General features: G+C 38.5%; 1 protein-coding gene across 3 annotated transcripts in view; it reads right to left on the bottom strand.

The window, feature by feature from the left end:
* Positions 1–24,335, bottom strand: part of ADAMTS12 (ADAM metallopeptidase with thrombospondin type 1 motif 12) — a 528,119-nt gene that overhangs the window by 151,634 nt on the left and 352,150 nt on the right. For all 3 annotated transcript variants that reach the window (XR_011966393.1, XM_072605885.1, XM_072605886.1), the window contains exon 13: positions 13,432–13,565. Coding sequence is in view for 2 of the 3 variants with exons in the window: in XM_072605885.1 (XP_072461986.1) it covers positions 13,432–13,565 (134 nt within the window). In the remaining variant the exon portion in view is untranslated. The remainder of the gene's footprint in view (positions 1–13,431; positions 13,566–24,335) is intronic.

The following is a 24,335-nucleotide window of genomic DNA, read 5'->3' as shown; positions in this document are numbered from 1 at the left end:
AGCTAAAACTAGGATGAGGAAATCAGACCTTTGCTTAGGGCAATTCTGAATTGAGAGAGCATCCATAGCAATTGCAATTCTTTTAGTAGCTTAGAAACAACAGAACTTGGCTTCTAGATAGAATAATTAGTAGAAACAGGAAGCTAACCAGGTGAGAAGGGGTAATGAGTTCCTTTCCTGCCCTACCCTATATCCCCCATAGTTACAGCCCTAAAACTAGTCTCTGAAGGTTCCTTGCATATTACTTGATCCAGGGCATACTTGGTAGTACTAGCACCAGGAACAAATTTTCCTAGTTACACCTCCACTAAGAAGGAATATATTTGTTAAAGAACTACCATATGGATCAAGGATTAGGTTCATTCAGTTGGCAACAACTATGGAAATGGATCAAGGTTATGGAGAAGTACATTTGAGCTCAACATAAGGACATCTTTTAAACTATTAGAGCTGCCCCCAAATGGAATGGTACTCCACACTGCAAAGTGAGTTTCTCATCCTTGTCAGTGTTTAAAAGGAGGCTGGGCCACGACTTGCTGGACATGTATTCAGTAAGACTCAAGACCTGGATATTCTGCTAATTTATCTAGATCACTTACAACCTTGTGATCGTATGAATTTAAACTAATATTTAATATTAATGCATTTTACTCATCTGGAGGTCCTCAACTATGGAGAACAGAGCTAAGCGATACATAAATGAAATTGAATATTACTGGAGTGTAAGAAATGATAAATACAGAGAACTAGAAACTTACATGAAATGATGCAAATTGGAGTGAGCAGAGCCAGGATGACAATACAGACTATGATTACAAGCAGTGTAAAAGGAGAGAACGGCAACCACAAAACAACTGAAAATGAATGTTACAGAATTATAGAGAACAAGTTTGACCTCACTGATGAGATATAAAAAATTCATCTCCCCCAGTCCTCTGCATACATGCGGGTCATGGGTGTAGAACACTAAATATATTCAGTAGACTTTTTTTCATGAGTTGAATGGTCTTTTTTTTCTTTTAAAAATTGTTATAAAAGATGGTTCTCTGGGAGGGGTAAAAAGGATACTGAGGAAAATTTGGGGGATGTCAAAATAAAGGATAGCAATAAAATTTTATTTAAAAAAAAAAAAAGAACCTAAGAAGAGACAAAAAATGCCTCTGTCCAGCAACAAAAAACAGATAATGAAAAGGTCAGGCAAGAAGTAGCTCATATACTTTTCTCGCAGAAGCTTGTTTTGTTTTGTTTTTAGGCACAGTTCTAAGAAGTATAATCTTTGGGTTTAGCCATAGCAGATAAGAAGTATCAGGGCTCATCTGCTTAACAGCTTACTACTTTCCTATTTCCTCTCAAGTTCCTTGCCCTGAAGGCTCTTCTCACTGATCACTGAAGTCTCCCTTGCCCTCAGGACTTTCCTTGCGGTTGATGAGTCATTTGACTGGCTCTTTGTAACCCCATTTGGGGTTTTCTTGGCCAAGATACTGGAACAGTTTGCCATTTCCTCCTCTAGCTCACTTTACAGATGAAGAAATTTGAGGCAAACGGGGTTAAATGACTTGCCCAGGGACACACAGCTTGCAAGTGTCTGAGGCCAGATTTGAACTCAGGAAGTTGAGTCTTCCTGACCTCAGACCCAGCACTCTGTCCACTGTGTCATCTACTGGCCTTTCAAGACTTCCAGTGGATACTAGAACCAGAAGGCTCTTTTACTGACCTAAAGTACCATGCTATCTCAATCTCATCTTCATATATCTGATTCTATGAGGAGTTAACCATGGAGATCAATAACATCAGAATAGACCATAAATCTAGAAGTCACCTAGTCTAACTCCCTTATTTTACAGAGGAGACTCAGAGAATTATTCAATTTGCCCCAAATCACAAAAAGTGGAGAACCAGCACTTGAGCTCTGGTCCTCTGACTTCAAATTCAATCATGCTCTTTTCATGTGGGCCCTTAGAGGGCTACACTAACTTTCTAGATACATTGGCCCTATGTGTACTTCCCCAGCACGCTGCCCTCTGTAAAGTAGAATTATGCAGTCTGAGAAAAGTTATTGTTCGGAATTAAAACTACATTTGAGATATGGAGAAACACCAGCCATAAAACCCTGGAACATTTTCAGCTTTCCTGGGAGCTAAATCCCAGATTATTTCTTAGGTCATTCTCCTGGACAATGCAATCAACAGGCAGATGAGCTCTCCTAAAAACCCAAATTTGGGTCCCTATCAGGCCAGGAACTATGAGAGGTCCTTCCACTGACTATAGGCATTTCTGTAACTAAATCTCAAGCAATTTTACTGGAGTTAATTTACCACCAGCCATCATAGGGAACTTCTTTCTAGGTCTAGCTGTCCACTATGAATTTCCACTCATACCCACGATGGACAATGCTTTATTACAGCCAGATAATGGACCAAGGGGGCCTGTCTAAGGCATTACAAGTGGTTACATGGCAGACTGATGTCCATCACAGTGACAAGTCAACTGCCATGTCAAGTCTTCTAAAATAGTTTATTGTGCCAAGATCTCATCGAGTTAGTAACTGGGCTTGATTAAAATAATAAAAAATCCAGACAATTCCCTTCCATACGAGGGGGTAATAATGTTAATTTCATCATGGATCTGTTCCCCTTCCAGAAGTACAATACCATCTTGATAGTAATAACCCACTTGACTAAAATGGCTTATTTCCTCCCCAGACTATACATCCCAAGCAAGCAGACAGTCACTCAGTAAGTAATTATTGATCACTTACAATGTGCCAGGCACTGCACTAAGCACCAGGAATATAAAGGAAGATAAAAAGTATACTTTCTTGCAAGGAATGTATAGTGAGGCTGCCTGTTCATGAAGGTAACTTTCTGATCTCACCAACTGGCTTCTGACATTGCTTCTAGCTCATCTCACATTTCTGGACTGCTCTTTTCACAGTTAAATAGGCAAAGATACACTTTCAGGGTATATCACCCTTATATACCATACCTCAGGAATTCTTTTTATTTAGTATACTGTATAGAGTCTTAGAAGTAGGTAAAGACACCAGAGAGATAAAACCCCTTACCTCTTGCCCCAGGTCCAATAGGTCTTGTACTACTAAATTCACAAACTTATGAAAGACTGTAGATACACAATGCAAATCAAATGGAATAATGACATTCTGTTGGTTTGTGTGTGTGTGTGTGTGTGTGTGTGTGTGTGTGTGTGTGTGTGTAACGTTAAGGGAATTTGAAGATATTACTGCCCCTTAGTAGGCCCTGCTTTGAGTTTTGGCCCGCAGCCTGAGTCACACCGAACCAGTGGAGGGAGTAGTTTGCTGAACAGGTGGAGCAGGAAGGATGCAGCAGGAAGAGAAAGTGAAGCAGAACACAGAGAGAGCACAGGCACAGCAGACAAGAGCAGAGGAGCTAGTGTGAATGAGAGAGGGCGTGATTTTGCTTAGGAGAACTTGTTTCTGGGGAGGCTTAACAGAAGGGAAGGCTTGAGGATGTTGGTGCTCCCTATACTAGTGATGTGTATAAACCATGGTGGAATTGGCTTTCTGGTATCTGAATAAATATTTTGGTTTCATCTTTGAGGAAAGAATTTATACTTCACGAATTTACCCTGGAAATACGAATGCATATCCATAGTGGCTACTGTGGGTTTCACATGTGTGTTACAGTGTGTGTGTGTGTGTTTAACATGCTTAGTATCTACCTCAGTTGTCTCAGAGAATCCCTAGTAATCATCAAAATTCACCTCAAGTACCTCTTTCTCCATGAAACATTTGCTGTCTCCTCTCACAGGTGTTAGTGCCTTCTCTCCAAAAGCATCCTCTACCTTTATGCTTCTCTATGTATATAATGTCTTCCCTGGACTGATTGTAATTACATTCCTTGCAGGTTTACTTTTGTCTTTGTAGCTCCAGTACCCTGGACAGTACTTTGAACACAGTAGGTACTTAATATATATTTGTTGATTACATGACTCCCTTGATATGGCTTATTCACATCATCCTTTCTTTCACAGAATCATAAAATGGCACTGGGAAGGGCATAAAAACCATATTACTCGAGTCTAGTCTTGATAAAAGTGTCTTTACTCAAAGTCTATGTATGTGGCTGTTTTATGATTATTTTTCAAAGTGTAACAAGTAAGGTAAGAATCTAATTCTGTGAGACTGGACTGACGACATAAAGACTGAAGTTATCTAACAAAGCAAAAATGTTCTCCTCCCTCCCTCCCTTTCTCCCCTTCCTTCTCCCCCTCTCCTCTCCTTCACCCCCCCTCCCCGTCCCTGCTTTCTAATAAGGAATGAATAAGGATTAAGCTGTCCTTTTACCTTTGCATGCTTTCTCTTTTATTGTGTTCTTTAAAGTGTATATATCTAATATATATGTGTGCGTGTGTGTGTATCTAATATGCATACATTAGATAAATGTATTATGTATTAAACATATATATCCATATATCTAATATACATTTTATGTGCGTAAGATAGAGCTTGTGTATATCTATCTATCTGTCTATCTATCTATCTATCATCTATCTATCATCTATCTATCTATCTATCATCTATCTATCTATCTGTCTATCTATCTATCTATCTATCTATCTATCTATCTATCTATCTATCTATCTATCTACCTATCTATCTATCTGTCTATCTGTCTGTCTGCCTGTCTGCCTGTCTATCTGTCTATCTGTCTATCCATCCATCCATTCATCCATCCATCCATTTTTCTATCTGTCTATCTCTTTATCTATCATCTGTCTGTCTATCCATCCATCCATCCATCCATCATCTATCTATCTATCTATCTATCTATCTATCTATCTATCTATCTGTCTGTCTGTCTGTCTGTCTGTCTGTCTGTCTGTCTGTCTATCTGTCTATCTGTCTATCTGTCTATCCATCCATCCATTCATCCATCCATCCATCCATTTTTCTATCTGTCTATCTCTTTATCTATCATCTGTCTGTCTATCCATCCATCCATCCATCCATCATCTATCTATCTATCTATCTATCTACCCATCTATCTATCTATCTATCTATCTATCCACCCATCTATCTATCTATCTATCTTTTATGCTTTCCTCCCTTCATACAGAAAGGCACTGGAGAATTCGAAATGTTCATGTTTCTTGTGAGGTTACAGATTCAGAAGATGCCAACTAAGAAAGGGTATTTTGTTAAGACAACTAGATTTTGAAATGGACAGAATGTTGGGCCTAGAGTCAGGAAGACCGACCTGAGTTTAAATCTAGCCTCAGACACTTACTAGTCTTGTGACCCTCAGCAAGTCATCTAATCTCTCAGCCTCAGTTTCTTCAACTATAAAATGGGGATAATAATAGTATCTACCTTGAAGAGTTATTGTGAGGATGAAATAAGATAATATTTGTAAAGTATGGTGCCTGACACATAGTTGGCACTATATAAATGTTTATTCCCTCCTTTTGCCCTTCCATAAATACAATTTATTGTATATTATTGCACATTCCTATTGTTACATATAAGATTAATGGGAAAGTATAGTGTTATTGTGTATATCTACTAAGGGTCAGAGCCCAGTAAGAATCTGCTAATGGCCTGGTTGAATGTATTTCAGGACCAGAAAGTACCAGGTTTCTGGGTCTTCTGAATTTGGCTGTCTCTGAAGCAACATGGTTGGTATCCTTTGCCTTTTTGGCTGTTCTGATTTTAGCATTCCAGACCCTTTATTTAAGACTGCTTTGCACTTGCTTCTCGTTGCTAAATTTGTGGCTTTCAAACATGTTCCCAGGCTGATAGGGTCAATTTTCACCTTAGATGTGACCTTAGGCTCTCTTAGGAAGTTGTGATCATCATAAAATTCACTCAACATCAGATTCCCAACCCTGCTCATATCTCCTTAGGTTACTGAGGAAGGTACTAAGAGTAGCATAGCAACAGCACACAAGACTGATGGGGAAAGAGAAGGTTATATCTAACCTATATATCTATACTTGACTCCTTTGGCTAACTTTTGATATTTTGAGGGAGGCCTGGTGCCTGCCCATGGTAAGGACTTATTCCTTAATGATGTGATCACACCTTCCTGAACGTTGGAATCTGTGTCAAAAAAAGTTTTCTTTCCTTCCTTCCTTTCCTTCTTTCCTTCCTTCCTTCTTTCTTTCTTTCTTTTCTTCCTTTCTTCTCCTCCTCGTACTATACTACTACTACTACTACTACTACCACTACTACTATTACTACTACTACTACTACTGCTACTACTACTGCTACTACTACTGCTACTACTACTACTCCCACTCTTACTACAATTGCTGCTACTATTATTCTTACTCTTACTACAACAACTGCTACTGCTGCTGAACACTTATATAGCACTTCAAGGTTTGCAAAGTGTTTTTCAAATACTATCTCATTTTATTATCATAACAACCCTTGGAGGTAGGTTCTATTATTATCTAAATTTTACAGATGAGAAAACTGAGGCATGTCTCAGTGACTTGCCTATGGTCACATAGCTAGAAAGTGTTTGAGGCTGGATTTGAACTCACATCTTCCTGACTCCAGGCCCAGTGCTCTATGGAGATTACTACTTCTATTATTACTGACAGTAAGGGGTCATCATTCCTTCTTCTTAAATCTACCACTCTAAGACTCCCTCCCCCACAGATCCATCAAAACAATGCAATACAGATGAACTGATAATGGCTTTCTCCTATCTTCTGATTCAACTCTAAATTCTTAGCATCCCTGCTGCCTCTGACTAAGATACTGAATAGAGTTGGCTCTACTACTTAACTCCAGGATAACCCTTAGGCAATTGAGGGTCTTAGAGTTTCAGGATTCTTATCTAAAAAATGAGAGACTTCGAAGAGATGTTTTCTAAAGTCACAGTCACATTTAAAATCTATGATCTTTTAACCTGCTGACTCTTGAATCTGAAAGTAGTAATGATACAGTGCTCGGGCTTTTAATGCTTTCTGTATCAGGATCTTTTGACAATCTGGTAAAGCCTTTCCCAAAACAACTTTTAAATATATATAAATGTTTTAAAAACACAGGATTATAAAAGAAACAAATCTTATTGAAATGACGTTCTCAATTTATTTTTAAATTTCACAGACTCTAAGCTGAGAAATCCTGTACTATACCAAGAAGAATACTGACCTAGAAGCCAATAGATGTGGCTTCAGATCCTGGTCCTGTTACTGTCTTGTTGTGTAGATCCATGCAAATCATCAAATCCCTCTGGGCCTCTGAATACCCATCTGTAATAGGAGAGTGTTGGGCTCACTGATCTCTGAGGTCCCCTACACATCTGGAACTCCAAAGACTCACTAGTACTTGGGCCCCTTTCTTCCAACAGTTTGATCTCCAGTTCCCCAAAGAAGCAGCTTTTGACTTACAGATGCCAATGGTTTCTGACAATCTGTGCTCTCTGATATTTAGAATATGATACAGAAAAAAAAAATGTAGATCATCCAGTGAGGTACTCTTTGTTGCTCAAAGTTCTCTTTCCTGAACCGCTTGTGGCCATATGGCCCTAGTAAATCATCAGAAAACAGGTTCCTGGGAGTCAGCATTTGGATGGCAGATGTTTATAGAGCGACTGCTGATTCATATGTGAGCAATAGAAGGACAGAAATTCAAAAGCTGTGCTAGGATATTAGGGTAAATTAGCTGATTCTTTGGTGCTCGTTATCATTTTTTTTATAGTTGGAGGAAGAACTGTAACTAAGACAAGGCCAACGAGGACAACTCATGAATCTTTCATGGCCATTTATGACCTTCAGGTTACTATCCTGTCTTCTTCAATTATTCCAGCTCTTGCTTAAAATCTTCCTATCTATCTCAAGCCCTTAGAGAGTTCAACATTGATGTTGATGTCATTTTCAATACCTGAGCTACCATGCTATCTCATCTCCCCTTACTTTCTTCTCTACTGTGTCTCAGTCACCCCATGGTAGTGACTGCTTCTAAGATCATGAGCTTGGACACTTCCTGCTCTGATAATAATTCCCTACCCCTTTATCTTTCCCATCATTTCATTCTTCATGAACCTGTACTTTTGTGATTTTTGGTCCTTCTATTCCTCTTTGTTCTTCAAGTCTGTCAGTCAGTGCTTCTCTGGTTTTGCTACTGGATTTTACAGAGTTTACACTAGTTAGCCATGTCAACAAAGCATTCTCCTCCAGCTTTGAACTAATGACACCCTTGACCTTCTGCTGATTCTCATATTGTTAATCCCTAGGGCTAGCTCGTCCCCATCATAAACTTTCTTTGTTCCTACTTCTCAGCCACATGATGTTCCTGGAAGGAGTCACACATAACAAAAGAAAAAGACTGACTGGGTTTACTACAAGTTTATGGTATCTAACCTCAAGTTAACCCTCATTCCTGTAAAGTAATCTTCTTTACCTGTGAATAACTTCTGATCACACCAAACTACTGACTACCGATCTAATGGCTATGGGGTGGAACCTCAAAACTCATTTAAGTTGCATTCCTCCAATTATTAGTGATTTTGAACATTTTTTTCTCTTCACCCATCTTGTTATATTTTCTTATAAAAATGGCTATTAATCAGGTAATCTTTATTTGTGAAAGGGGGTGAAACTCAGCTAAGAAGACTCAACCAAATCTATGGGACATTCTTTGGGCCTGAATGTGGACTATACAAGGTCCTCAGGAAAACAAAACCAGTCACATTAGCGCTTGACAGACTTTCCTTTCTAAAACCCACCAACCAGAACCACATGCAACAAGCTCATGGAAGACAGGAGGTGAAAACAATGGACCAGCAGAGCTGAACCACAGTTTACTATTCTCCTTTCTTATACAATGAACTACAGTTTACTATTCTCTTTTCTTATACAGTGAGCTATACCATGCACAGGGGGTGGGTCCGTTTTATCAGAGTATTCTACAACTAAAAATGGTGAAAAATGGCTGAAATACATGTTCCATGGTAGTGGAAACAATGCTTCCGGGGTCAGAGGATTCGAACCCACTTTGGATGTTCAGTAACGTGCAATTTAATCACTTAAGTCATTTAATCTCTCTGGGCCTTAGTCTCCTCACCTATAAAATGAAGGGGTTGGACCAGACAGGCTACGAGTTCTCTTCAGCTTTAGATCTATGATCTTGTGATCCTGCCCTACTGGATATGGGTACTATTTGTGATGTCCGTCTTTGACAGAGAGTCACTATGCTCGTTGCTAACAGCCTAATGCTGATCCCTGCTGCCAAGCCTCAGCTGCGCTTCTTTATTCCCGTATTGCTAACACATCCTTTATTTTCCTACAGTATGAGACAAAGTCTTCCTCCCTTTACCCATGATGCTCTCTCTCTTCTTATGTCCTCTATGAACTTCTTTCAGCACTCAGCCCCTCTCATTAATCTTCAATCTCTCTCTTGATTATTTCCTTCCTGTGTGCTTATAAACATGCTTAGGTCTGCCTTATCCATAGATAGATACAGATACATAGATAGACATAGAAAGACAGACAGATTAGACAGATAGATGATAGATAACAATCTTCCTTTGGCTTTCCTACTACTTTAAATATTGTCCTGTATCCTTTACTGATATAAACTGCATACTGAATCTTCAATTGACTGAAATCTAGCTTCTTTACATACTACTCCCTTGAAATAGCTCTCAAGTTTACCAGAGGCCTGGCAGCAAAGAATGCCAGTGGCTGGAGGCACCTGAGAGTTCTTGTAGGCACAAACACACGTACATACATACACACACACACACACATACATACCCCATTGCATAGATAACGAAACTGAGGCTTTCAGAGATTCTGTGAGTCAGTCACAATCACATGGCCATAAAATGGCAGACTGAAGACTTGAACTCAGCTCTGACGACTCTCAGTATAGTTGTCCTTTCACTCTCCCACTTCCCGCACTACAGATTTAAGTTGTTGGACTCCCTGTCTCTGTGTCAAGTTGTTAACACTGTCCAGAAATAGTCAAAGACTCTTTAATGCAAAGGGAATTTTAGTATTGGAAAATAACTTATTCGGTCTTTTCATTGTGTGAATTTCTGGTCTGTCAAATGGTCAAAGTGGGGCATATGTTTATAAGCCAAGGAACTGCAGACCCAGCTAGATGGATAATGGAAGAAAGCCAGTTGGAGCTCATGTAAATGAGACAGATTTGATTTCATGCTCCGGTGAGCCCTTGACTTTCTGCTGCCATGTCTTACTTCAGATGCTTTCCTTTAATTTTTTAAAAATCACCATTTACAAGTTGATCATTCAACAAGCATTTATATTAAGCATTAGATATGTGCAAGGCACTGTGGTTAAGTGCTGGAGTTACAAAGAAAAGCAGACATAGAAGCCACGTTCTCAAGGGTCTCATAGTCTAATGCTCTCATAAGTGAGAGCATTCAAAGACCTGTGTACATACAATATCTACACAGATTAGATAGGAGGTGATCTCAAAGGCAAGGCACTAGGGTTGGGAGTGGATGGGGAGAGGATAAGAAATGTCTCCTTCACTGGTAGGGATTTTAGTAGAGTCCTGAAGGAAGCCAAGAAACATAGGAGGTAGAGGGGAAGAGGGAGAGCTTATGAGACATGAAGGACAGTCTCTTTTGCAGAGTTGGGAGATGGAGTATCACATGGGAGAAACAACAAGTAGACCAGTGGATGTAGATCACATAGGATATGGAAGAGAGTAAGATATAAGGAGCCTGGCAAGGTAAGAAGGGATCAGATTGTGAAGGGCTTTAAATGCCAAAGAGAGAATTTGATATTTTATCCATAAGATGAGTGTGATTGGTGGGGTCCAAAGCTGCAAAGAAGCTAAGAAGAATTGGGATTGAGAAAAGGTCATTAGAATTTGTAATTAAGAGGTTGTTTGTAAGTTTAGAAAGAATAATTTCAGCTAAATGATGAGGTTGGAGGTTGTATTTTAGAGGATATAGAATAAAGTGAGAAGAGAGGTTTATGACTTTCAAGAAGTTTAACTTAAGAAGACAAGAGATAGAGGATGGTAAGTAACAGGAATGGTTGGTTAGATCTAGTAAGGGTTTGTTTTTTAAGGATAAAAGGATATAGGTATATTTGAAGGCAACATGGAAGAAGGCAGTGAATACAGAAAGGCCAAAAGAAAGGGATAGGGAAGGAGAGAGGGAAGGAGAGAGAGGGAGGGGGGAGGAGAAAGGCAAGGGGAAGAGAGAGGGAGAGACAGACAGAGACAGAAAGACAGAGACAGACAGAGACAGACAGACAGAGAGAGACACAGAGACAGAGAGAGGCAGGCAGAGATAGGATAATAGATGGCAGGAGATCAGGTGGATGATACAAGGGGTGATATGATCAAGAATGGAGGTTTACTTTCATGTAAAGAAAGTAATGAAGGAGAAGATGGTGAAGGAAATGTTTGAGATGAGGAGGGAAAAAAAGAGAAGAAATTCTTATTGAATGGTCTTATTTTTTTTCAGTGCCATGTGAGACAAGGTCTTCAGGTGAGAGGGTGGGCAGAAGGAATGCCTTGGGGAGCTTGAGGAATGATGAAAAGATTATAAACAGCAGTTATGAATGGATAGCAGCAAAGCAATTGAGGGAAATGTAAAAGGCTTGCTTTGTTGTATGCAGTAAGAGTCTAATTACGTAACCGAAATTTGCACTACAGAGAAGTTATACAATTTGCCCTACTGACATAGGGTGTAAGAAGGAAGAACCATATTTGAACCAAGGTCTTTTGACACACACAGCAATCTGTATTACTTTCCCCCATTTTATAGTTGAGGAAACTGAAGCTGACAGCATTTTGAGATGGCTCTGGAAATAACAGGCAAATGATTGCTAGAGGTAACTTGAACACCATGGTAAGCCAAAGTTCAATGATTCCATTATATTTCCCTTTATTGGATGAAATAATTTCTTTTAAAAATTTTTATCTGATTATTTTATCACTAGATTTTGCTTGGTTCAGAAGGATCTTTGCTCCTTTTAAGATTAACATCCAGCTACAGCCTCATGACACATAGTCCACCTAAAAATGCTTTATAAATTGGGTTTAAATTAAAAAAATCACGATTAAAGGATGCACTGTGGTGTAATGCTATGGAAATTATGGGAAGATTTAAAAATTTGGGCTTTAAACTCAATTCTGACACTAATTAGCTATATAATATTGGGCAAATGTAGTATGTCAGTCTCTCTGAAGTTCAGTATCCTCAACTATAAAATAAGAAATTATCTCTAGAGGAGCTCTAAGATACCTTTCCATTCTAAAATACTATGACTATGGGTTGTGTCCTTGGACAAGGACTTATCCTCACTAGGCCTCAATTTCCTAATTTGTAAAAAAAAATAATAACCATAGTAAGAACTGTGTTCCCATAATGTATAGAATACTGGCCTTGAAGTCAGGGAACATCAAAGTTCAAATCTTGCCTCTGACACTTACTAGCTATGTGATCATGGACAAGTGAATTATCCTTTCTGAATCTCAAGAAACTCAAAGAGTTAATAAGCCATGTTATGTATTGAGACAGAGAAGGGTAGGGAGTTAACCATACTAGGAGCTTCTACTGACTAAATTACAGATTTTCCATGTAATGTCAATTACCTGCCTTGTTTGCCTCATGGAGTTGTAAGGATCAAATGAGAGAATGAATGTGCAAATGATTTGAAGGGATGAAAATATTATACAAGTATAAAATTCCATGATTAACCTTGGTTTCATCTCAAATCTCACTTCACTGACAAATTAAAGAGAGGATTTTTTAAAATGCAAAATCTTAAATGTCATGGAAACTCTTTGAGTTGCGTTTGGGTTCCCCAAACACTTATCATTTAGATGCTAAGCTCCTTGAAGGGGGAAGCTACATATCCCCTTTTCTGCTATCCACTCTCCAAAGACTGACATCTAGACCCATACCAAGGAAATGGTAAGTGCTTATAAAATGCTTTGACAATGAAGATGCTAACAGTTCAAACTATTTAGCTCTTCAGTATCACTAATGAAAGTTATGAGGAGGCTCAAAGGATTGTAAGATTTGGAGCTGGAAGGAACATTAGCTATAACCCCTTCATTTTCTAGACTAGGAAACTAAGTCGTGGAGAAGTCACTTGACTAAGGTCACATACATAAGAAATGGCAGAACTGAAATCTGAACCAGTCTCTAACTCTAAACCCAGATATAGTTCCACTGAACCACAAAGGGAAAAAATAGCATTTAGGGAAAGATGCCTGGGAGGGAAAAAAACAGAAAATATTCTCAAACACCTAAGAATTGCGTGAGGGTCCACTGCCGCTATCTATGATGGACTGACTTTGAGAGCTGCTGGACCATAAGGACAAAATGAAATTTCAACCCAAGAAATGATGTTAAATTTAAACATCTTGAACCAAAGTGATTTGAACTCAGTTTAATTACTTTTATGATTGCCCAAAGTTGGAGATGAAGGAAACATACCCAATACCTTACATATGCCATTAATACAGATATTCCTGCTGTTGCCTCCTTCGAAACAAGGTGTCCCATCAATAACAGCGTCTAGCATTTTCTCAGAAAACTGTCCATCAATGGGTCGGCAGTAGAGTTCACAGGGATATTCTGCAGAGGGGAACAAAGAGAGTTTCAAGATAGCATTTTTATTAATATTAACGATTTCTTCAAAACTTTTTAAAATTTCTTACATCCGATCATCGTTTGATTTTGAAAGTCCTGAAAAGTACAAGAATCTCACTCCTAGGACAGCTGGGTGGTATAATAAAAAGAGTGCCTGATTTGAAGACAGGAAGACCTGAATTCAAATACTGCCTCAGATACTTATTAGCTGTGTGACCCTGGATAAACCGCTTAAGCTCTTACAGCCTCAGTTTCCTCACCTAAATAGAATAAAAATAGCAACTACCTCACAGGGTTGTAGTGAGGATCACATGATATAATATATGTAAAGCACTATCTAAATGCAATCTAAGAGTTATTTTTATTATTATTTATTATTGTTATTATTATTATATATATTTGGAAATAGTAGCATGGTATTCAACACATCCCTAGGCATAGAACAGGCACTAAACAAATATTCTTCAACACATTTGAAATATGTGTACATATGCTGTGTGTGCATGTATATATACATGTGTGTGTGTCCATAATATATATAAATATGATTTACATACAAATGCAGTTTTATAAGTCAGTATGTGGTCTCCAGGGACCCATAGGTATAGTTTAGTGTCCCCTCCCTATTTCTATTTGAGTTTGACAGCATTGACCTAGAGGCGCAAGGAAGCTGAATGTCTTGTCCAGGATCACACGAGTAACATGTGGCAGAGATGGCACTGAAATCTAGGTCTTGCTGGCTCTCAGGTTCCTCTCTATTTACTATTCCATGCTGCTTTTTTGACTTTTACATAATGTTTTAAATTTCCAGTGTGTGTGTGTGGCATGCAATTAAAACTGATTGTTATGAGGTTGAAGGAGATTATGTTTGTGTGCATGTACACACATATGTATGTGAGCATGTGCGCACACACACACTCACAAGACAGGCATTGTGTGGCAGGAGGAGAAACACAAATATGATAAAAAAAATCATCCTCAAGGTGTTTACACTTTCCTAGGGGAAACAGCATGTTGGTGGGGATGGAGAGATCACCAACAACTTGGGGAATCAGGAAAGGCACCTGAGGTATTATAGGGATTGTTATTTCCATTTAATCGATGAGAAAACTGAGACTTAAAGGTTAAGTGTCCAAGGTCTCACAGCTCTTAAGTCTCACAGAAGTGGAAATTGAACTCAGGTGTGCAGGATCCCAAGTTCAGATTTCTATTCAATTTCAATTTGGCTTTTCAATAACAGGAATGTAAACTGAGCACAAATATAAGTGGGAACTCGATGAAGATACTACGCTCCTAGGCAAATATTACCTGTGCCTTTTGTTAACTGTAAAGTGAACAGATCTCTAGGAGAGGCCAGATCCCTTGTAACCTCTCTTTTGCAATTCAGGGGCTATTTGATAGGATTAGAGACTATGACAGCAAGTGGGTGCCATGAAACTTTGCAAACAGGCGATGTTGAGGCAGCTAGGTGGTCCAGTGGATAGAGTTCTAGACCTGCAATCAGCAAGACATGAGTTCACATCCAGCCTCAGGCACTTACTAGCTGTGTAACCATGGGCAAGTCACTTAACGTCTACTTGCCGTAGTTTCCTCAGCTGTAAAATGGGGATAATAACACTTATCTTGAAGGGTTTCTGTGAATATCCAATGAGATATTTGTTAAAAAGCAGTTAGTATCATGCCCACACAAAGGAGGTGCTGCCTAAGTGTTTATTCCCTTCCCTTCCCCAATACTGAAATCTGCTTGGTTTAACCAAAGTGGTTCCTTCTCCCACCTTGGGGGCCACATCCTTGACCCACTCTGAGAAATGTCATTCTCATCTCTCCTGAATAAAAGAAAACGAGATGTCCACCAAATGAAATATTTTTTAAACCCTTGGCAGTCACAAAAAAATGAGAGTCCTAGAAAGCTGTACCATAGACATAGATAGGACTTAATCTTTTCTGCGGAAAGCCAATTACTTTTTTCTGGTAAGTGAATGAAATTAATCAATTAGGATCCCAGAATCAAAGAGTTAGAAGAACTTCAGAGAAGAAGAAGAAACTTCAGATATCATTTCATATCTGAACAAGAATCCATTCTACAGCTGTCCTGCTGCCCCAACATCCCCACTCAATCAGCGGCTAATCAACCTTATATTTTCTTTACTTACTGCCTGACTTTTAGTAAGGGGAAGCAAGATGGATGTACTTGTCCCTGGAACTTGGATTCACTTTCATTTTTAGATCACTAAATCTAAAGAGAAGATCCACTCTTGCTTATTCTTGATTTTGAAATGGACTTTGCTTATCTCTTCTGAGTACATTTGTTGGGCACAGTTGGATAGCTAGTTCTTCAAAGACCAGATCATTTTGAGGGTACAGATGGTGCCATCTGCCATGTCCACGTGTGTTTTCAAGCTAAAATAGGTGCAAAGCAACTCCTAGGGAGTAAAATGCTGACTTGTTTGAGTAACAGTAGCATTATGTAGATGTAACTATGGACTACTTGCTGTATGACAGTTTATCACTTGCTTATTTAGGAAAATGAATGGAGGCCACTAAATGGCTCAGAGGACAGAAGACTGGATCTGGAGTCTGGAAGAACTGAGTTCAAATCTGGTCTCAAACATTTGCTTGCTCTGTGAACCTGAGCAACTTACTTAATCTCTGATTGTCTGACTAAATGGATCCACTGGAGAAGGAAAAGGCACTCCAGTATTCTTGCCAAGAAAGTTTCACAGGCAGTATGGTCCATGCGGTTATGATGAGTCAAACACAACTGAACAACAGTTATTTAGGGAAAGATTCTTGGTTTCATAAGCATACCATTTCTTGGAGGGAGGGGAGGCTAGGGGGAAGGAGGGGGAGACCAATCACATTTTGAGAATGGGGAATAACTATGGATAGCCATTGTTCCTAAGAAGAAAAAAGCTGAAAGCAAAGAACAAGGATCAGCTGAATTCATGTAAAGTCCAAAGAACAAATTACTTTGAGTAGCCAACAAGCTACTCAACAAGCTAGTCAGCCAAAAGCTGAGTCAAACTAAAGAGATATTTGGATATTTTTAAAGACAACAAGAAGAGAAGCCAAGATGGTGGGGAAAAGGCAGGAACAAACCTGGGCTCTCCCCAATTCTCCTTCAAACAACTTTAAATAATGCCTCAAGATAAGTTCTGGAGCAGCAGAACCCACTAAAGGATGAGGTATAACCATTTTCCAGTCCAAGACAACTTAGAAGGTCAGGAGAAAAGATCTATTGTATCAAGATGAGAAGGAGCACAGTCCAGGGCAGCAGGCCCTGGGGGTGACTGAATCAGCAGTGGCAGAAGCTGCTTCCAGAGCTCTCAGCCCATAGATAGTAAGAGGGTCAGAAAGAGAATAAAGGGGTACCCTTGCTGGCACTGGGTGCAGGACTCTTGCATTGCCCATACTTGAATCAGGGTTGTATTCCTGGTCAGAGGCCCAGGGTGAGGAAGAGTACTCTCATACCAAACCTTGCAACCGCAAGGGAATGGGGACCCTTGTCACATCTCCAGGACAGAAAAGAGTGCTTGTGATCAATCACAAAACAGAGCACAAGCCAGAAGAGTAGAAAGCATACCTTTCCTTAGATCATATCACCTTAGAAGAACTGAAAGCTTATAGACCCCTGGAACTAGCACTGAAAACAGATGTCCAACAATGCTGAGGCTTGGGACAATGCCCCCTCCACACTGGTAGTAGAGACCAACTTCAACAGAGTTAAAAGTCAAGGAATAGGCTGGGAAAATGAGTAAAGAACAAAAAAGGATCCTGACCATAGAACATTATTATGGTGACAGGGAAGATCAAAACACAAACTTAGAAGAAAACAAAGTAAATTGCTACATCCAAAGCCTCAAAGGAAAATGTGAATTGATCTCCACCTCAAAAAGAACTCTTGAAAGAACTCAAAAACAGTTTAAAACATCAAATAAGAGATGTAAAGAAATAATTGGGGAAAGACAGTGATGAAGGAAAATCATGAAAAAAGAATAAACAGATTAGTAAAGGAGGCACAAAATATACTAAAGAAAATAACACCTTAAAAACCAGAATAGGCCAAATGATAAATGAGGCACAAAGATCCAATGAAGATAACACCTTAAAAAGCAGAAGTAGACAAATGAAAAAAGGAGGTACAAAAGCTCATTGAAAAACAGAAGTGAGCAAATGGAAGCTAATGACTCCATGTGACATTAAGAACCAATAAAATATCAAAAAATAGAAAAAATAGGAGAAAATGTAAGCTATCTTTTTTTTTTAAATGAGCTAGAAAATAGATCCAGGAGAGATAATTTAAGAATTGTTGGATGACTTGAAAACCACGATAAAAAAAGAGCCTAGGCATCATCTTTTAAGAAATTATCAAGGAAAATTGCCCTGATATTCTAGAATCAGAAAGTAAGACAGAAATCAAAAGAATCCACTGATCACCTCCTGAAAGAAATCTCAAAATGAAAATCCCAGAAATATTATAACCAAATTCCAGAGGTCCCTGGTTAATAAGAAAATATTGCATACAGCTAGAAAGAAACAATTCAAATATGGAGCCACAGTCAGGATAACACAAAACTTAGCAACTTCAATAATGAAGGTTTAAAGGGTTTTGAATATGATATTTCTGAAGGCAAAGGTGCTAGGGATACAAGCGAGAATTACCTATCCACCAAAACTTAGTATAATCCTTCAGGGGAAATAATGGATATTGAATGAAACAGGGGAATTTCAAGTATTCTTGATGAAAAGACCAGAGATGAATTGAAAATTTGATTTTCAAATAAAAAAATCAAGAGAAGCATATAAAGGCAAAAAGGAAAGAAAATAATAAGGGACTCAATAAAGTCAAGCTGTTTACATTCCAACATGTGAAGATGATACTTAGAGCTCACAAGAATTTTCTCATTATTTAGGCAGTTAGAAGGAGCATACATGGACAGAGACATGAGTATGAGTTGAATATGATGGGATGATACCCAAAAAAATAAATTTTAGCGGTTAGAAAGAGGAATGTACTGGGAGGAAAAAAGGGGAAGTATAACAGGGTAAATTATTTCATGTAAAGAAGGCATGAAAGAGCTTTTACAGGGGAGGGGAAGATGGGGGAGGTAAGTGGGAGCAATTCCACTCTCATTGGAATTAGCTCAAAAAGAGAGTAACATGCAGGAAAGTAGAAGAAGACGGAAATAAGAAAAAGGGGGATTGATAAAAGGGAAGGCAAATTTGGGGAGGCAGCAGTCAGAAATAAAATGGTTTTTGAGGATGGACAGGGTGAAAGGAGAGAGAGGGAATAGGATAAATGAGGGAAATAGGGGGAGGGAGATACCACTAGTAATCAGGACTGTGAAAAAATATATAGTAAGTCTTTCTGATAAAGGTTTCATTTCTCAATCATGTAGAGAACAGGGCCAAATTTATTAAAAAAAAAAAAAGAGCCATTTTTCAATTGATAAAGGGTCAAAAAATATGAGGAGGTAGTTTTTATTCAAAGTAATCAAAGTTACAGATAGCCATACAAAAAATATTCTAAATCACTATTGATTAGAGAAATGCAAATTAAAACAATTCTGAGATATTGCCCTATATCTATCTGATTGACTAATACAACAAAAAGGAAAATGACAAATGTTGGAAGAGATGTAGGAAACTTGAGACACTAATGTAATACCACTACTAGGTATGTATCCCAAAGAGATAAAAAAAAGATACTGGAAAATGATCTATATGTACAAACATATTTATAGCAGTTCTTTTCATGGTGGCAAAGAATTGGAAATTAAGGGGATGCTCATCAGTTGAGGAATGGCTGAACAGATTGTACCCTAAGATTGATGGAATGCTATTATGTTGTAAGAAATGATGAGCAGAGTGGTTTCAGAAAACTTTGGAAAGACTTACATGAACTGATGCAAAGTGAAGTGAGTGGAATCAGAAGAACACTCTGCAAAGCAAAAGCAATATTGTATGATGATCAACTGAGAATGATTTAGATATTCTCAAAAATGCAACGATCCATGACAATACTGAAGGACTTATGATGAAAAATGCTATCTCTCTCCAGAGAAATAACTGATGGAGGCTGAATGTAGATAAAAGCATACTTGCTTTTACTTTCTTCATTTTTTCTTGGTTTTTTTTTACTGTGTTTTTTATTCACAGCATGACTAATACAGAAATATGTTTTATATGATTATATATCTATGACCACCATCAAACTGCTTGCCATCTTCAATAAGAGCAATGGAAGAGAAGGAAGGAGAAAATTTAAAACTCAAAGTATTTATAAAAAGTTAATTGTTTTTACATGTAATTGGAGAAAATCAAATATTTAGAAAAATAAAATCTACTCTATCAAATTGAAGGGATGCTCATCAATTGAGGAATAACTGAACAAGTTGTTGTATATAATTATGATGGAGTAACATTGTGGTATAAGAAATGATGAGCAGGATGGTTCCAGGAAAGCCTGGGAAGAATTGTATGAACTGATGCAAAGTGAAGTGAACAGAACCAGGAGAACATTATATACTATAACAGCAACACAGTAACAATGATCAATTGTGAAAGACTTAGCTATTCTGATCAATACAGGGATCCAAGAGAGTTCTGAATGATACAAAATAAAAAATGCTACCCATAGTCAGAGAGAAAACTGATGAACTTTGAATAAAAATTGAAGAATAATTAATTTTCTCATTTTATTTCTCTTATTTTTTGTGACATGGCTAATATGAAAGTATATTTTGCATGATTTCACATGTATAGTTGATATCATATCGCTTGCTTCATCAGTGAGTCAAAGGGAAGGAGAGAATTTGGAACTCAGTTGTTTTAAAAAAGTGTTAAAATAAATAAACAATATATATATTTTTAAAAATTTAAAAAGACAGCAAGAAGAAAAGGATAAAATATTTTAAGGAGAAAACATCTGAGAAAAACCAAGATGTAGGTCTATGTCCAAAACCCTTTCCTTCTTTTCCAACTTTTAGGGGCATTATAGGCTCACTGTATTAACTGGAATAAAAAGGAAATTTTCAATGTCACCTATAAAGAAATCCTGACCTCCCAGTGATAAAAGGAACTAGCCCAGGTGCATAGAACTCAGAAAAATAATTTCCTGAAACAGTGTATACTGCATGGTTGCCAAGGAGAAGGAAAGAGGAAAGAAAGGACAAGGTATTGCTGGGCTTACGCAGAGCAAAGGCATACAGCTCTGAGCCCTTGAAGATCTTTGTCTGATTTCTGCGCCATGGAAAAAGGAGTTTGTCCAACAAAATTCCCCAGGAGTAATCTATCCTCGCTCTTCTCTTCCTGCTGAGTTTATCCAGCTGCCTATTGTAACATGCAACAGTGGCTTTTCTTAAATACTTATTGTGCTTGAAGCAGTGATGTTAGAGATGAATAAACCTCCAGTGTGGGGGAGTAGGAAATGGCATCACAGGATGAGGGAAGAGCCACTCGTCCACTTGGGTTGCAACTTCTGTGCCTGAAAAAGAATGTTTCTCATAAGATTGGAAAGATAAGGTTAAGCCTAATTATGGATAGTCTGGAATAACAGATGAAGAGATTTGTTTTGTTTTTTCTTATAAGCAAGGAGGAATCATTAAAGTTTTTTAAGGGGTAGGGATGGGGGAGAGGAGTGCCATAATCAGAGTTTAAGAAGTCTATTTCAGTTGTGGTGTGAAGTAATTAGAGCAGGGAGGCTGGCTGCAAGATGACCAACTGGAAGCAATTAGGGTCTCAACTAGGGTAGAGGCCATATAAGTACAAGGGCTGGGAAAGATACCAGAGATGTATACAAATTGCAGAGGTGAAACTGTAGTAGTTTGGTCTTCAATCTAGGGACGGAGTTCAGGGATGACAGTAACATTCAGATGTTTGATTTAATTTATCCAAATCTTATATTTGGTCTCAGACTGATTCCCAAGAAGACAAGACTTTATTGTTAAATTATTTGCTTAATGCTTCAATGTAAGTCATTAGATGTTCACTGGAAGGGCTTAATTTTCCCCAGGGAATTGGGTACTTAGATGCAAGGGGGATGATGTCAGGAGTCTGTTTGAAAGTTATAAATTTCTAGGAAAGGAAACATTCATGATGGTGTTTGGCTATCAGAGAGGGATAAAAAAAAAGCAAAACCTACTTGCTAACTGCAGAGAATAAAAAGGGAGAGAAAGGCAACCTCCTGCTATGACTGGAAAAACCAATTGCCAGCTGGCTAAGAATGAGCCTGTGTTCCATTCTGGGTGCCATATTTTATGAAAGTCATTAATTAAACTGGGGACTCTTGGGAGGAAGGTAACTAGGATGCCCAAGAGACTCAAGTTCATGTCATGTGAAGAGAAGTTGTTAGAACTGGGAAATTTACCTGAGAAGATATCTGTCTCCAAAGCTTCGAAGGGCTGTCATCTGAATAAAGGATTAGATTCCTTTTCTTAAGCCCCAGGGACCAGAACTGGGACCAAAAGGTAGAAACTGAAGAGGCATGAAAGGAAAAAAAATGTCCTGATACAGCACAGAGGAATTCTTCTCTGGGTATGGATTGGATTAGACAGTCTCTGAAATCCCTTCCAACCTCAAACTCTATGATTCAGTAAGATAAGAGATGCTACATGTCCAAACAGTCCCAGAGGGGCTTATAAGGTAGTTTCCACATGCTCAGACTGTGAGTCTTCAACAAAGAATGTATTCTCAGGAATTCTCCCACTACTCACTCAAAGAAAGAGATGAAAATTTCCTGAGTTAGTGCCGAACATTGGTTCTCATTATTTCTCTAATGGTTTCGATCCCAATTATTTTTTTAACTTTATAGTGCATATTCTTAATGGCCAATTTTTATTCCAAAAAACCTGTAAAGAAGCACATTTCCCTCCTCACAGTAGAGAGAAGATGAAGCATGGGTTAAGAATATTACATATACAGTCACTGTTGTCATCATTGACAAGTCATTCTCACTCACTTCGTTGAGACAATAAGGGAAGAGAAGGGAAAGGAGTAGGCATTTTTAAGCACCTATTTTGTACCAAGTTTTGTGCTAAGCACTTTACCAATATTATCCTATTTGATCCCCATAGCAACCCTGAGAGGGAGGTGCTATTATTATCCCCATTTTGCAGTTGAGGAAGCTATGGCAAACAGAGAGGTTAAGTGATTTGCCCAGAGTCACACAGCTAGGAAATATCTGAGGTCTGATTTGAAATCAGGTTCTTGCAGACTCCAGGCCCAGTGCTCTATCCACTGTACCATATAGCTGCCTCTACAGCTTATCCTTTCTGCCTTCATATAATTTCTCCTAAATACCCCCTTCTCTTCACTCACATGACCACATTCCTAGTTCAGACCCTCAATCATTTCTCACCCAAACTATTCTGATAGCCTTCTAATTGGCCTGCCTACTGCATATCTCCCTCTACCAATACATCTTCCATGTAGCTACCAGTCATTTTTCCAAATGCATCGGAGTCTGACCATGTCACCACTCTACTCAGCAAATTCCAGTAGCTCCCGACACCTCTGGAATCAAATACAAATCCCTAAATATTTGCATTGAAAGATTTTTACAACCTGGCCTCTATACATTTCTCCCCAACCTGATCCCTACAGTCCAGCCATACTTGCCTACTTGCTATGTCTCACACATGATTCTCTTCCATATCTGTTCCTTTGGACTGTATTCCCCTCACTATTGTATTCATTCTCTCTGTCTCTGTCTCTCTGTCTCTGTATCTGTCTCTCTGTCTCTGTATCTGTCTCTCTGTCTCCGTATCTGTCTCTCTTTCTCTCTCTCTCTCTCTCTCTCTCTCTCTCTCTCTCTCTCTCTCTCTCTCTCTCTCTCTCTCTCTCTCTCTCTCTCTCTCTGTCTCTGTCTGTCTGTCTCCCCCCCCCGCCCTGCCTTTTGACTTTCTTCAAGACCAACTCAAATGCTACTTTTGGAAAGAAGCCTTTCCCAATCCTCCATTCAACACACCCAATTGCTCATACTTTCTCCTATAAGGTTAACTTTCATCTGTAAATATATGTCTCCCACTAAAATGTATGCTCCTTGAAGAAAGGGGATATTTTTTTGTCTTCTCCTTGTGTCCCTGACATTCAGCACAGTGGCTGGGGGCACAGTAAAGCCTTAATTGTTGTTGCCTGATATACAGTCATTGCATTGGGTAATTCTGGTTGATTCTGTTGGTTGATTTTTGTTTAGCTGTTTTTGTTTATAATTAGGAAGAACTCAATGGCAATGGTTACTGGAAAATGACTGTGGTCTAAAGAATAAAAGGCATTCATAAAACATTGACAAAATAAAGTAAATGCTCAAGGTCTGCTACCTTTCTGCAAATGAAACTCAGTGGATCTTAACATTCCCATATGAAAAGTGATGAGGACTTCAGGTGATTGAAACACATTTAAAATTCTCTGTGAAATCCATAATGTAGTAAAAAGTGGCTGCATCCAGGGAAATTCATGAAAAAAAATGTGAAGGAAGGCAGCTTCACAGTGCCAGGTTTTAAACTATATTATAAAGTGGTAATCATGAAAAGAATCTGGTAGTATCTAGGAAAAAGAGGAGTAGATCAGTAGAATAAATTAGGTACGCAATAAACAGTAGGAAATGACCGTAGTAATTTAATGCTTGATAAACCCAAAGATTCAAGTTTCTGGGGCAAGAACTCACTATTTGACAAAAATTGCTGGGAAAACTGGAAAGCAGTTTGGCAGAAGCTAGGCATAGACCAACATCTCACACCATAACAAGAAAAAGTT

Source organism: Notamacropus eugenii, chromosome 4, assembly GCF_028372415.1.
Source record: "Notamacropus eugenii isolate mMacEug1 chromosome 4, mMacEug1.pri_v2, whole genome shotgun sequence".
In the NCBI taxonomy this organism is placed as follows: domain Eukaryota; kingdom Metazoa; phylum Chordata; class Mammalia; order Diprotodontia; family Macropodidae; genus Notamacropus; species Notamacropus eugenii.
This window is presented reverse-complemented; position numbering and strand designations above follow the sequence as displayed.